This window comes from Talaromyces proteolyticus, assembly GCF_021365285.1.
Source record: "Talaromyces proteolyticus strain PMI_201 chromosome Unknown BGW36scaffold_13, whole genome shotgun sequence".
Classification (NCBI taxonomy): Eukaryota; Fungi; Ascomycota; class Eurotiomycetes; order Eurotiales; family Trichocomaceae; genus Talaromyces; species Talaromyces proteolyticus.
This window is the reverse complement of record NW_025764289.1, coordinates 1,100,395-1,113,641: the sequence shown is the minus strand read 5'-3', so window position 1 is coordinate 1,113,641 and position 13,247 is coordinate 1,100,395. Positions and strand designations below refer to the sequence as shown.

General features: G+C 49.8%; 6 protein-coding genes across 6 annotated transcripts; 4 read left to right on the top strand and 2 right to left on the bottom strand.

Moving 5' to 3' along the window:
* The first annotated feature begins 262 nt into the window (after positions 1-262).
* On the top strand, positions 263-2,303 carry BGW36DRAFT_389431 (putative glucosamine-6-phosphate deaminase). Its single transcript, XM_046217352.1, has 4 exons — positions 263-752; positions 803-864; positions 940-1,088; positions 1,139-2,303. Coding segments are annotated over exons 1-4 (1,080 nt in total). The 5' UTR covers positions 263-750; the 3' UTR covers positions 2,006-2,303.
* On the bottom strand, positions 2,304-4,093 carry BGW36DRAFT_389429 (putative betaine aldehyde dehydrogenase). The gene is made up of 2 exons (XM_046217351.1): positions 3,426-4,093; positions 2,304-3,372 (listed from the first exon to the last, which is right to left on the bottom strand). Exons 1-2 carry the CDS (start codon positions 3,905-3,907, stop codon positions 2,355-2,357), a joined length of 1,500 nt encoding a protein of 499 aa, XP_046067044.1. The 5' UTR covers positions 3,908-4,093; the 3' UTR covers positions 2,304-2,354.
* Positions 4,094-5,066: 973 nt separating this feature from the next.
* Positions 5,067-6,764, top strand: BGW36DRAFT_401181 (putative choline oxidase; the record flags this gene model as incomplete). Its single annotated transcript, XM_046218715.1, has 2 exons — positions 5,067-5,313; positions 5,383-6,764. 2 exons carry the CDS (start codon positions 5,067-5,069, stop codon positions 6,762-6,764), a joined length of 1,629 nt encoding a protein of 542 aa, XP_046067043.1.
* A 593-nt stretch (positions 6,765-7,357) lies between these two features.
* Positions 7,358-7,846, top strand: BGW36DRAFT_364399 (uncharacterized protein; the record flags this gene model as incomplete). The annotated part of the gene is made up of 1 exon (XM_046214553.1): positions 7,358-7,846. One exon carries the CDS (start codon positions 7,358-7,360, stop codon positions 7,844-7,846), a length of 489 nt encoding a protein of 162 aa, XP_046067042.1.
* A 230-nt stretch (positions 7,847-8,076) lies between these two features.
* Positions 8,077-10,167, bottom strand: BGW36DRAFT_465685 (putative N-acetylglucosamine-6-phosphate deacetylase). Its single transcript, XM_046222313.1, has 2 exons — positions 9,392-10,167; positions 8,077-9,330 (listed from the first exon to the last, which is right to left on the bottom strand). The coding sequence occupies exons 1-2, from the start codon at positions 9,764-9,766 to the stop codon at positions 8,326-8,328; spliced, it is 1,380 nt and encodes a 459-aa protein (XP_046067041.1). The 5' UTR covers positions 9,767-10,167; the 3' UTR covers positions 8,077-8,325.
* A 1,341-nt stretch (positions 10,168-11,508) lies between these two features.
* On the top strand, positions 11,509-13,112 carry BGW36DRAFT_305957 (DUF895 domain membrane protein; the record flags this gene model as incomplete). The annotated part of the gene is made up of 4 exons (XM_046212109.1): positions 11,509-12,051; positions 12,109-12,716; positions 12,769-12,864; positions 12,920-13,112. The coding sequence occupies 4 exons, from the start codon at positions 11,509-11,511 to the stop codon at positions 13,110-13,112; spliced, it is 1,440 nt and encodes a 479-aa protein (XP_046067040.1).
* Between the last annotated feature and the right edge of the window lie 135 nt (positions 13,113-13,247).

Below are 13,247 nucleotides of genomic sequence, written 5' to 3'. Positions count from 1 at the left end.
GCTGCTGCATCCGGCGATACGATACGGTACACATGTAATTTATTTTGTATTAGTGGTACATCATGTAACGCAGATGCTTACGCGCCGTTACCAGCGCGAAGCTTCATTCCTACTTAGTAATTATTACCATGTAGTATATTCAACTGGCACCAGGACCACTGCAATAGCATGGACTGTGTCCTAGAAGTAAAGGCAGATATTGATAATACTAATCATTTGGCCTTGCATCAAATCATATCCCGAATAATATTGATAGATAAAAGCGTAAGAAGTATGTGATTAATGTAAACCGGCTAAGCGGTTCTGGAGTATGGACAGCCCAATGCGGCGGGGCGAGATGACATCTCGATGGAGCGGTTGCAATTGTTGTCCACCACCGGAGACGGGAGGGGCCAGCTAATTCCTCTCCCAGGGCAATAATTTGCTTCCATGTCGCAGCGCTGGAGGATGAACCTGACGTCGCAGGTGGTTCCGTGAGTCAGTGACTGGTCGAGAGCCCTTCCAGAATAGTTCGACCCGGCGGGTTCCCTTATCACCTGCCTTCGTCCATCCATCCTTCTCTTTCTTTTCTTTCTGTCTCTTGAAAACTTGCGCTGCAAAACAATTCAACTACACTCCACCAACCTCCCTGCGCTGATCTCGGCATTATCGCTGTCGTCGAATCGCTCTCCCCACGATCTTGATTGGTAGTCCTTATCACTCGACTATCGGAAGTTTTAGTTAGCCTTGGTGACGTAGTCAATCTGCACAATGTAAGGGATCCGCTGCAGCCACGCCAGAATGCAAACTAACAGCCTTACAGGAGGGTTATTATCCGTGAAGATCCTCAGGGTGTCTCTGAGTATATTGCAGAGTACATAGTCAGTATGTATCGCCCTAGTGCTCGTCTGCGCAATGGCGGGGAATTTAGTGGAAATACCCAGACTCACAGTGACAAAGGTCGAATCAACACATTCAGCCCCACGCCAGAGAAGCCATTTGTCCTGGGTCTGCCCACCGGTAGCAGCCCGGAAATCATCTATCGCATTCTCGTCCAGAGATACAAGGCGGGCGAAATCTCTTTCCGCAATGTCGTTACTTTCAACATGGTTCGTATCGCCACCCAGCGTGGTTGAATGCAATATCTGACCAATAACAGGATGAATACGTGGGAATCCCGCGCGACCACCCCGAGTCGTACCACAGCTTCATGTACAAACACTTCTTTTCGCACGTCGACATTCTCCCCGCAAACATCAACATCTTGAACGGCAACGCGCCCGATTTGGCGGCAGAGGCAGCGAACTACGAGGCCAAAATCGCGCGAATGGGCGGCATCGAGCTGTTTTTGGGGGGTGTTGGCCCAGATGGTCACATTGCGTTTAATGAACCCGGATCCTCGCTCGCCAGCCGCACTCGTGTCAAGACACTGGCTTACGACACCATTGTCGCCAACTCGCGATTCTTCGACGGCGATGTCAACAAGGTGCCCAAGAAGGCGTTGACTGTGGGTATTCAAACCATCATGGATGCGCGTGAGGTGGTGATTGTCTGCACAGGCTCCCACAAGGCGCTTGCTCTCCACCACGGCTTGGAGGGTGGCGTGAATCACATGTGGACTCTGTCCGCCCTGCAGCTGCATCCTCACCCCCTTATCGTCGCCGATCGCGATGCAACTATGGAATTGAAGGTCAAGACTGTCAAGTACTTTGAATCGATCGAGCAGTCCGGTACCGATGCGCGTACCCAGGGACCACCACTGGTCTACCGCCCGCGAACATACGTGCCAGCTCCAGTGCAGACGACCGGAACAAAGCCAACGTCAGATGCCAACCAGCAGGCGAAGATTTTCCCCAAGGACCTGAAAATCAACACAGACATGCGCCGGTCAATGGACGAAGACGGCGAATTGACCCCAGACAGCATGTCATCCCGTTTACTCGACTCCGGGGTCGGTGGATTGGATGCCGCATTGAAGAACGACCTCATGCCGGAATCAATGGGATCCCGTGTTGCTGCAGTTTAACTTTTTTCGAAAGACTGAGGCGGAATGACGAGCAGGAATTGGCTACATTTTATTTCCATAAGCGGATTGGTTTTCATATGGTTTGGGCAAGGTTGTTATTTTCTTATTCCAGTCTGCTAGCCTTGGCAGATTTATTCTGCATGTAACAGATTTTTGTGGCCCTTGAAGAGCAAGAGCAAGAGCATCGAGGGTTGTTTTTTTTTTAAATCTCGTATGTATGAGGTGAAATGGCGTACGGTGAAATCCAGAATATATACCACATAGCAAGTGATTCATAGACCAATTATTCAATTTTAACATAGCATTTTTCCTTTCATTGTTTACATCTTTATTTTACACGTTGTAGTGTTCATAGCTTGGCAAATGCAGTAGCCACCGACCCATTCATATCAACCAGCGTACTCTTATTGCGCACCCACGCCTCGATCCCTCTCCTCCCATTCTCGACTCCAACACCACTTTGCTTCCATCCCCCCACACTCATTTCCGCCGGCGACTCTCCCCATGAGTTCACCCACGTAATCCCGGCTTGTAACTGGTCAATAATGCGATGTGCCAAATTCAAATCCTTCGTAAATATGCCTGCTGCAAGCCCCAGTTCCGTGGCATTCGCTCGTCGAACTGCCTCCTCAACAGTATCGTACGTGAGAATAGATAGCACGGGCCCGAAAATCTCCTCCTTGACGATCTTCATATCATCCGTGCAATCCGTGAAAATCGTCGGTTTGACCCAGTACCCCTTTTTTAATTCAGGGGTGAGATTTGCAGGCTGGCCAACTCCGCCGTAAAGTAGCTTTGCGCGGTCCGTCTCGATGCCGTGCTTGATATACCCAGTGACTTTGTCGCGGTGGACGCGTGAAACGAGAGGACCGAAGTTTGTCGCCGGGTCCATGACGGGGCCAGCCCGCACATATTGCATTTTCTCCAACAACCGCTTCTCGAAGGCGGCCTTCATGGCCCTGGGGATAAACACCCGTGTCCCGTTCGTGCATACCTGGCCTGTACTATAGAAATTCGCCATCATGGCACCGTCAACGGCGGTCTCGAGATCCGCGTCGGAGAGAACTATCAGAGGCGATTTTCCCCCGAGTTCCATGGTGACGTATTTCATGCTGCCGGAGGCACTCCCAGCAACCTTTTTGCCGGTAGCTACTTGGCCCGTGAATGAGACTTTCGCGATGGAAGGGTGAGCGGTTAGGTACGCGCCCACGTCACCAGCGCCGTGGACGACATTGAAAACGCCGGCGGGGACACCGGCTTCGGTGTAGATTTTGGCGAGGGTTTCGCCGTGCAGGGAGGTGAATTCGCTGGGTTTGTAGACCATGGTGTTGCCAGCGGCGAGACAGGGCGCTGATTTCCAGAGCGCGCTGGCGATGCTCAGTTTTACTTGAAAATGCAACAGAGAGAGAAAGCAACTTACATCTGAATAGGGTAATTCCAAGCACCAATCCCCGCACAAACTCCTAGAGGCGCTTTCTTTGTATAAACCCACGCATCTTCTCTCAACTGCGTAGTCTCTCCATTCAACCCTCCACCACCAACCAAATTCGCGAAATATTCGAGCACATCCGCACCCGTCGCGACATCCACGACGCTCGTTTCCGTAAACGCCTTCCCGGTATCATGTGTTTCGGCGGTGGCGATCTCGTCGTTACGATCGCGCAACAACTGCGCAGCTTTCTGGAGGATGCGGGCGCGCTGGATGGCCGGCGTTGCGGACCATGCCGGAAACGCGCGTTCGGCGGACGACACGGCCTTATCAATGTCTGCGCGAGAGGCTTCGTGGATATCAGCGATGTGGGCGCCGGTTGACGGGTCGATGGTTGGGAAGGTCTTGTTCGAGGTACTGGCTTGCGTCTGGCCGTCATAGTACAATTGGCGGGCGGGGAGGTGGGTTGCCATTGCGATTGATGTGTCTGCAGACCAGACTGCGCGAGAGAGTGTACACTATCTCAGTGTTATACGGATGAATTATTGCAATTGTGTTGATAAAAGCGGGCAAGAAGGGGAGGAATGGAAAGGTATGGATGTTTTTCCTTTTTTTGGAGAGGAGAGGCTGTGAGGGGAATTTACCGGTCGGCGCCGAATGCAGATCACCCGTTCATTGGCTGGAGAGGCAGGATCTCCACTTATTTTTCTCAGGCATGAAAATGTCTTCTATTTAATATTGCCTTCGTTATGATACAGATCATAGTAATATCATTTGCTGTTTAGTTATTACGTACAGCCTTCTCTAGCCGCGGGCCAGCTCCGCCACGATAGTTGCAGTGTCCGCATACGCCTGCGCGTACTCCTGCAGCAAAATGGGCCTGCTAGTTATTGCCCATATCCGGAATAGCGTGCCCCGTGCCGCCGCAATTAGACGCGCCTTATCAAGCAGCTGGTAAATACTACCATATTATTGTCTACAAGAAGACTGTGGTGGTGAAATAGAATAGCTGTATTTCTGGGTGAGAATTTATTCGGGTTATATGTTGCCATAGACACAGCACAGGGCATCTAATCTGTTTTATACATCCACCCGCCGTTAGAAGTATCGTGTCTTGACGCAGCTTAGCGCGCAGGGCGGGATACTGTGGGGTGAAGTCACCGACGTCATCGACGGTCTCGTGCTCCGGCAGCTCACCGACAAAAGACAATAGCCACAGGGACCGATATGGGTTGGCTGCCTGGATTAGGGCATTGATTGCCCCTGCATTTTGTAGAAAGTAGAAGAGGACCTCTTAGGGATAGCGTAATTTATTAAATACTGAAGTCGGATAATGAAGAGCAGATAAGAGTATGCTTTCAACGGTAAAAGTTTTCTGCCAGTCGCTGATCTCCGATCCGCCCCACGTGTCAGCCCACCGCCCATTGGCCAATCGGCGCTCCCACCAGCATCAGGCCGATTGTTTTAAATCCTCGACTTTTCCTCGTAACAGAAAAACTTTGTTGCTATTCACCAGCTGGTTTTTCTTTAGTCTTACGAGAGCTGCGCTCCGGGATTCGTGTCTGCCATCTATCCGCGCCGCAAGCTACCATTGATTCTACCGTTGATCTTCTTTCTATACTCCTAAACACCATGGCTACCACTACTTTCCTGCCGCCGAGTGACGTGGATGCCTACGACTATGTGATCGTAGGAGGAGGCACTGCAGGTTGCGTGATCGCCTCGCGCCTCGCAGAGTACCTGCCCAACAAGCGCATTCTACTCATCGAGGCCGGTCCAAGCGACTTCATGGACGACCGCGTCCTGAACCTCAAGGAATGGCTCAGCCTGCTGGGCGGCGAGCTCGACTACGACTACCCGACGACCGAGCAACCAATGGGTACGAAATGCTTCTTCTTCTTCTTCTTGTGAAAAGGAAGATTGAGATTTGTATGCTGACTCTTCCCAGGTAACAGCCACATCCGGCATTCCCGTGCCAAAGTTCTTGGCGGCTGCTCCTCACACAACACGCTGATTTCCTTCCGACCTTTCGAATACGACACCCGCCTATGGGAGGAGCTGGGCTGCAAAGGCTGGTCCTTTGACATGTTTACGCGCGTGCTCGATAACCTGCGCAACACTGTCCAGCCTGTTCATGCTCGCCACCGTAACCAGCTCTGCAAGGACTGGGTGCAGTCATGCTCCACCGCCTTGAATATTCCGGTCATTGAGGACTTCAACAACGAGATTCGCAGCAAGGGGGAACTCACTGAAGGTGTCGGCTTCTTCTCTGTCTCGTACAATCCCGATGATGGCCGCCGCAGCAGTGCTAGTGTCGCTTACATCCACCCAATTCTTCGCGGCGAGGAAAAGCGTCCTAACTTGACTATCCTGACCAACGCTTGGGTTTCTCGCGTAAATGTCACCGGTGACGTCGTCACCGGAGTTGATGTGACTCTTCAATCAGGCGTGAAGCACACCTTGTGCCCAAAAATCGAGACTGTTCTTTGCGCTGGTGCTGTGGACACCCCGCGTTTGCTGTTGCTGTCCGGAATCGGTCCACAGGATCAATTGTCATCTCTCGGAATTCCATTAGTCAAGGACATTCGCGGCGTTGGCGAGAATCTAATCGACCACCCGGAAAGTATCATCATCTGGGAGCTCAACCAGCCCGTACCCCCCAACCAAACCACAATGGACTCCGACGCTGGAATCTTCCTGCGCCGAGAAGCTCCAAACGCAGCGGGCAGTGACGGACGTGCCGCCGATGTCATGATGCACTGCTACCAAATCCCCTTCTGCTTGAACACCACTCGCCTAGGATACGACACCCCAGTTGACGCCTTCTGCATGACGCCCAACATCCCGCGCCCACGGTCCCGCGGCCGTCTATACCTGACCTCATCCGACTCCAGCGTCAAACCAGCCCTCGACTTCCGCTATTTCACCGATCCGGAGGGCTACGACGCCGCCACCATTGTCGCCGGATTCAAAGCTGCCCGCGAAGTCGCCAAGCAAGCCCCATTCAAAGACTGGATCAAGCGCGAAGTGGCCCCTGGTCCAGGAGTAACTACCGACGAGGCTCTGTCTGAGTACGGCCGCCGCGTCGCTCACACCGTCTACCATCCTGCCGGAACGACCAAAATGGGCGACATCCAGCGCGACCCTCTTGCCGTGGTTGACCCGCAATTGCGTCTCCGCGGCCTGAAGAACGTGCGTATAGCTGATGCCGGCGTGTTCCCCAATATGCCCACTATCAACCCCATGCTCACTGTGTTGGGTATTGGTGAGCGAGCGGCCGAGATGATTGCCGAGGAGGCTGGATGGAAGAGGAACCAGCCTAGACTGTAGAATTTTTATATTTTCTTATACTGTCAAAAGATCTTTCCTTTTCAGAAGAATGATCCGGGTAGCATGACTGATGAGGCAGATGACAAGCCGGTGGATGCGACACGATACCCATGTTGTATAAAAGTACGTATTTCTCAAATATATTGATTAGATTTGGAGAAATAACATCAATTAATGTAGAAGCTGAAGTCTACTTATCGGGATATGCACTACATGTACGCAGTGGTCATATGATGTTATCCAAGGCTGGTTTGAAAGGGTTGGGTTTGACATTTTACGTTGTCGACTGGTTTAACCGCCTTGCATGACTTTGCTTGAATTATGATTGGCTCGGCATGTTCCTGGGGCGCGCCGCAATGCATTGTCATGGGTTATGAATGCTCGTGACCCCACGGACAGCAACAGCCGCATTCATCGAAGCAAAGTATCGAAGCCGAAACCTCAGGAGAAAGAAATAGACTAGCCTCTCTACCTTGCTTACCTCATTAATTTGAAGTATAAGCCGTCTTGTTCCTTGTCCCTTCTCTACGAATACACTGACGGAGATAGAGAGTAGCGTCGCTAGATAATCAAAGTCAACGTAGAATGCCACCATGCTAAATTATCTTAATCACTTAATCACAAAACAACAGCCTGCCCCGCTGCCGGCATCGGTCAAGATCACCGGCATCAGGTTTCCTGCCGACGGGTCCAAGCCGCACACGCTGTCTCTTACCACAACAACTCATGATGTAATGGATAGGGGTGAGTCTCCTTGGGGACATATCCCTGATTTGCGGGCCTTCTGGAAAACCGAACAGGCATGGCAATGGCGAGACTTTGAAACCTTCAGACTTGAAAACCAGCCGCTGAGCGGCTGTAATGGTTTATATGTTGTCTTCTACTCATTTGATTCCGAGTCGTTGCCCTACCATAGCAACTTTCCTGAAGGTATATTCGAAAGGGAAAGAACTTTTGCTGGAGACACCTTTGTCGTTAAACTTCAGGGTAATGAGATCGGGGACGAGCAAGGAGAGGATGGCTGGGCAGTTTGGGTTGATGTGCCGTTGAACATCTTGAGCTTGCCTGTTATGAAAATCTGAGAGCTGATGCGTACTGTAGCCGTTTCCCCCTTGTGCCATGTTTTTATGATTCGAACTGTAGTACCATGTCTCAAATTTGTAAGGCGTGCCTAGAAGCATAAAACTGTATACCGTAATGTCAAGTTCGCAGACCTTCCTTGGAGATCTTTAAGACCCTGGCTGACAACTAGCCAATATCATGCTACTTGTATCAACGGATATACAACGCAACGCAACACAGCACACACAAATATACATATGTAAGTTTATGAATTGACATTTCTATAAAATCGGTGGTATCACGTCTATGCTAGTAATATACAAAAATAGTAATGCTGCTGAGCTTTCTTACTCTATCAAACTCCAAAAGGTGCTACACATATAGAAGCCAACTGTTTAAGGTCAAGAATAACTCCACCACGCTTGTCAAGAATAACAAAAAAGCCTGAGGCTGAAATCTACGCAGGTGCGTCAAAGGTCCAAACAAGGGGAGAGAACGTTTAAGCTAAAATCTTGGTGCTTACAACCACATCGGCTGTGTCGTGGACCTTGACACCAAATTTCCACACTTGGTCCACTGTCAAGGTTGGCCCACTGTAAGAGTCTATCGTCTCTCCGAGAATGACTAGATCAGCATCCGCGCCGTGATCCAAAGTACCCTTGACTTTCTCCATGCCTAGCATCTTTGCTGGCGTGGCGGTGGCGGCGACAAGAGACTCGGCGGTGGAAGCACCGGTCCAGCGACGGAAGTTGTTGATGCATTCAATTAGAGTGGCAGAGCTACCGGCGATCTTGTCGGATCCTTCGAGGGTCAACCGGACGCCCTTTTTGATGATGCGGTCTCCATTCGTCCAGTCATATATGCCGTCTGGCAGGCCGCATAAACGCATGGCGTCGGTTACAAGGACTAGACCCTCGCTGTGTGCATTGTATGCGATTTTGATCGAGGTAGGGTGCAGGTGAATCCCGTCCGCGATAACTCCGAAGTATGGTTTGGGCAGGTCGCTCTGGCCTAGAAGGCCGAAAACACCAGGGTTTCGGTGGTAGAAAGGTCGCATCGCATTGAATAGATGAGTAATCATTGTGGCGCCTTGGCCAACAGCCGTCATCGCTTGTTCGTATGTGGCATCTGAATGTCCAATAGAGTAAATGATACCTCGAGATATCAGTTCGCGAATATTCCTAGTCATGTGTCCGACCTCAGGCGCGGCGGTGATCATTTTGATCGCTGGCTTTGCCCCTGCCAAGGCGTGGCCATTTGTTTGGCCATTTGTGCCTCCGTTCGGAACCGGCGTGTCTTCTTCATTGACCTTGGCTTCGGGAATGTTTTGTAATCCGTAACAGTCGATAATATCCTGGAAGCCCTGAGTTGAAGATAAAAGCACTTCGGGCTTGTGGATTCCGTTCCGCGATGGGTTGATAAATGGGCCTTCGACGTGGGCCCCGAGTGATTCCGCGCCATCTTCTGGACGGCGCGCTCCAGTCGGAGCAAGTGAAGGGAGAACCTATGTGCTGATTTAGTCACGATTGCGGGAGAGAAAATATATTGAGGATTGAACTACTGACTTGCTTGTAGTTTTCAGCGGTCGTGCTGACCGTGGTGGGTAGGAAAGATGTCACGCCGGTTTTAATCAGCCCGCGATTCGATGCGATGAACCCAGCATCGTATTCCTCGCGAGTCGCCTGTGGCACCGAATAATCAAAGCCCTGGGCACCGTTGAGCTGGACGTCAATGAAGCCTGGGGCCACGATGCGGCCCTGCAGGTTGATGACCTGATCTGGAGACAGGTGTAGCTCATAGAAGGCTTCCTGATCCCGGAGAATCTTCCCCGAGAACGAATCGATCCACAGATCTTGCTCAACAAGCCGGTTGTTCTTGAGGATGCGGCAGTTGGTGAATTTGGTGATGCGCGGCTGCGCAGTATTTTGGCGGGCAGGCATGATGTCACACTGTTGACTGGGACAAGCTGGCTCTGCGGTTTGCTGGCTTTTTGTGTATAGAATTGTCGACTGCAAAATAGAATGGAATAATGAGTCTACGGCCTAGCTTTAATGGCGGTTTGGTTCAATCCAGGCACAGGCGCTGGATGGAATGGAAAGGAAAAGACACCAAGCAGGAAAGGCAAAAGAGGCCAGGGCGGGGCAAATTGGATATCCAAAAGGATGACGAGGTGACATGGAATTATTGCAGGGCCGTGCCCAGAAGCAGAGGGAGTGCTAAGTCTCCGCAACGGGGTTGGCTGGGCTGGCGACGGTGCATCGTGAGCTGGTGGTTTGTTGGTCTGTTATCGTTGCTGCAACAAGAGGGTGAACACTGGGCCTGGATGCTACCGATAAGAAGGAACCGATACCGTGACGTCCGCGTGCGGCGCTGGCATGTTACGTCTCGGTAATTTTACCGTGAAAATCCGGCAGCGTGGCGTCCTGGGAAACGGGAATACGGCGCCGTATTGTAAGGTTCGGTATTCCGAATACAGCAATCCTCGTTGGCCATCGGCACGATTATCATTTATTACCATTCTTCTACTTCTTAATTACGCTTTTCCCTAACCATTATATCCCGCCTGAATACTATATCCCTGTATAAATCTATTGATACGGCCTCACCGACCGGCAGAGGGGAGATATAACATAATAATAATACAAGAGTCTAATTACTAGTGCCAAGGGTGACAGGATGCTACCGTTCCCTCGGGTCCCACCAACGATCATGTAACGCTAACCCGATCTAATAGCAATACGCTTCTATATCGATCGTTCTCGACGCTGGCGACTGGAATTACAATCCAGTGGGGACTGCAGACAGCCTTACAGCCCCGCGAATAACATCAAAATCTGCAGGGCGAATGCGTCCGAACCTCGATGAGGTTAGGAGGATCTGTGATGTAATGCATTCGGTCCCAGACTGCACGGTACAGGCTGCTTTCTTCAAAGTGACGAGATACTTGATGATCAATATGGTCTGGCTCTGGTCCCGGTGCTGCATTCCTTGAGAATCGTCTTAGTCAACTTCGATGTTGAACATCAACCTACATCAGTGCCATTGAAATGCACTGATATAGTTCTATGTCTTCTGACGACGGCTCATTTAACCCTTTTCACCTATTTTCTCACCCGGCGCGAGACCCTGGGGATGGATGTGATTGGTGCCCATTGCCCCAATTACCCGTCCATTTACCTGCTATTCCTCGCATTAAACCGTCAATCTGTGTTATGATTGGTGCAGATCAAATGAAGACCCCGCTCATCCAATGTAGATCTAGAAACCGTGACAATAACGTCGGACATTGCTATTCCTTGGCTAAGACAATCTGTGGGATGGATCCCTATATCACTTTCTATGACATCGGCTCATGCGATTATGGCATAATTTGTTTTGGGTGTTCTGAAATGGGATCGGAAAGATGGGGACTGATCCACATCATTCCACATCATTCCCTTGGCATGAGCGCAATAATGCACCGACTTACTCCAGTATAATAATTCCTAAATGCTGTCTCGTCTCCTCCACTTTGCTTTGTGTTCTTCGACAATCCCCTCGGTACAAATTTATTCTTTACGGCCGCCATACTAAAACTTGCATAGACCGGAACACCCGAGAAAACACTGAACCCTTGTGGTCTCGAATACTTATCGTAATGTCGATCAAAAATGATGGAGAATCAATGCAGGAATCATACGAAATGAATAAAGGCGCTACACAGCCAGCCGGGGAGGATATCTCAGCCAAGGGGAAACCCTGGATGTACAAACCAATGAAGATCGGCCCATTCACATTTCCCTGGTTTGCTTCGCCAGAGACTCAGCTCATTTTAGTATCTTTTGTATGTTTCCTCTGTCCTGGTATGTACAATGCGGTGACTGGTCTTGGCGGAGCTGGTCAACTCGATATGCAAGACGTCAACAACGCGAACACAGCCTTATATAGTACTTTATCTGTTGTCGGATTCTTTGCCGGGTCAATTGCCAACAGAATCGGACTGAAACTTACGCTTTCCTGCGGCGGATTTGGATATTTCTTATACGTTGCTGCGTTGCTTTCATACAATCACAACCACAACGCTGGTTTTCTCATATTTGCTGGTGCGCTTCTCGGTATATGTGCAGGCTTATTGTGGTGTGCCCAAGGTGCGGTGATGATGAGTTATCCGCTGGAAGAACAAAAGGGAAAGTTCATTGCAGTATTCTGGATAATTTTTAACCTGGGCGGTGTGATTGGTAGTTTGGTAGGATTTGATCATTGCAAATTCAACTAGGTAATTCGGATGCTGACCGTATCTTAGGTACCCTTGGGCCAAAACATTCATTCGACGGCGGGAGCGGTCAACGACGGAACATATATTGCTTTCATGGTTCTTATGGCAGCTGGTTTCTTCTGCGCCTGGGGACTCTCTGATTCCAAATATGTCAAACGTAAGGACGGATCAAAGGTGATTGCTATGAAACATCCCACCTGGTGGACGGAAATTAAAGGCTTGTTTGAAACTTTACAACACAATTCTTACATTGTGTTACTCTTCCCAATGTTTTTGGCGAGCAATTGGTTCACCGCATACCAATTCAACGTGGTGAATGGGTTCTACTTCAACATTCGCACTCGCTCCTTGAACAGCTTACTCTACTGGCTCTGTCAGATGATTGGTGCCTTTGTTTTTGGCCAGTTGTTGGACATCAAGTTTCTTTCACGCAGCATGCGAGCTAAATTGAATTTTGGCTTGTTATTTGCACTCACTTTAGGGATTTGGGGAGGGGGCTATGCTTTTCAGAAGAAATTCGACCGCCACACGCCGAAGCCTGACATGGATTGGAGTGCTTCTGGCTATGTCGGACCGATGTTTCTGTATATGTTTTATGGCTTTTATGACGCTTCCTTTCAGACTTGCACATATTGGTTGGTTTCCTAAATTGCATTCAGATTAAAATGAAAATGCTAATCCGTACAGGTTTATGGGATCTCTCACCAATAACAGCCGCAAGCTCGCCAACTTCGCTGGCTTTTACAAAGGAATTCAATCAGTTGGGCAAGCTATTACCTGGCGGTATGTCAAGTTTCTATTTTCCGGCCGGACCTCTTTCTTACTGATAATATTGCAGCATGGAGGCATTGAATACACCGTATATGAACGAATTTGCGTCTTGCTGGGGGATTCTCGCAGGGTCAATGGTGATTGCATTTCCGGTTATTTTCTTCAAAATCAAGGATACAACAGATGTGGAAGAAGATCTCAGATTTTCAGATGAGACTATCCAGGAGGTTGTTCCGGACCAAACACAGGAAGCAAAGTAGGCCTCGTGTTGCCAGTCTTCCAGATATCCTTTACGCCATTTCATTATGAAATCGGTATTCATATACTATATGTTTGGAAGAATTTTCTGACAAATGTTTGCTATATGACGTTCCTTCGCTTAGACGGAGACATAG

Bases quoted from the DNA above. Each gene is read 5' to 3' on its own strand.
- BGW36DRAFT_465685 (XM_046222313.1), bottom strand. From the start codon at position 9,766: ATGCCTGCCCGCCAAAATACTGCGCAGCCGCGCATCACCAAATTCACC. The intron at 9,331-9,391 runs GTCAGTAGTTCA...ATCAGCACATAG, and splicing joins CCGCTGAAAACTACAAGCAA to GTTCTCCCTTCACTTGCTCC.
- BGW36DRAFT_389431 (XM_046217352.1), top strand. The intron at 865-939 runs GTATGTATCGCC...ACAGTGACAAAG, and splicing joins TATTGCAGAGTACATAGTCA to GTCGAATCAACACATTCAGC. The intron at 1,089-1,138 runs GTTCGTATCGCC...GACCAATAACAG, and splicing joins ATGTCGTTACTTTCAACATG to GATGAATACGTGGGAATCCC.
- BGW36DRAFT_389429 (XM_046217351.1), bottom strand. From the start codon at position 3,907: ATGGCAACCCACCTCCCCGCCCGCCAATTGTACTATGACGGCCAGACG. The intron at 3,373-3,425 runs GTAAGTTGCTTT...GAGCATCGCCAG, and splicing joins TGGAATTACCCTATTCAGAT to CGCGCTCTGGAAATCAGCGC.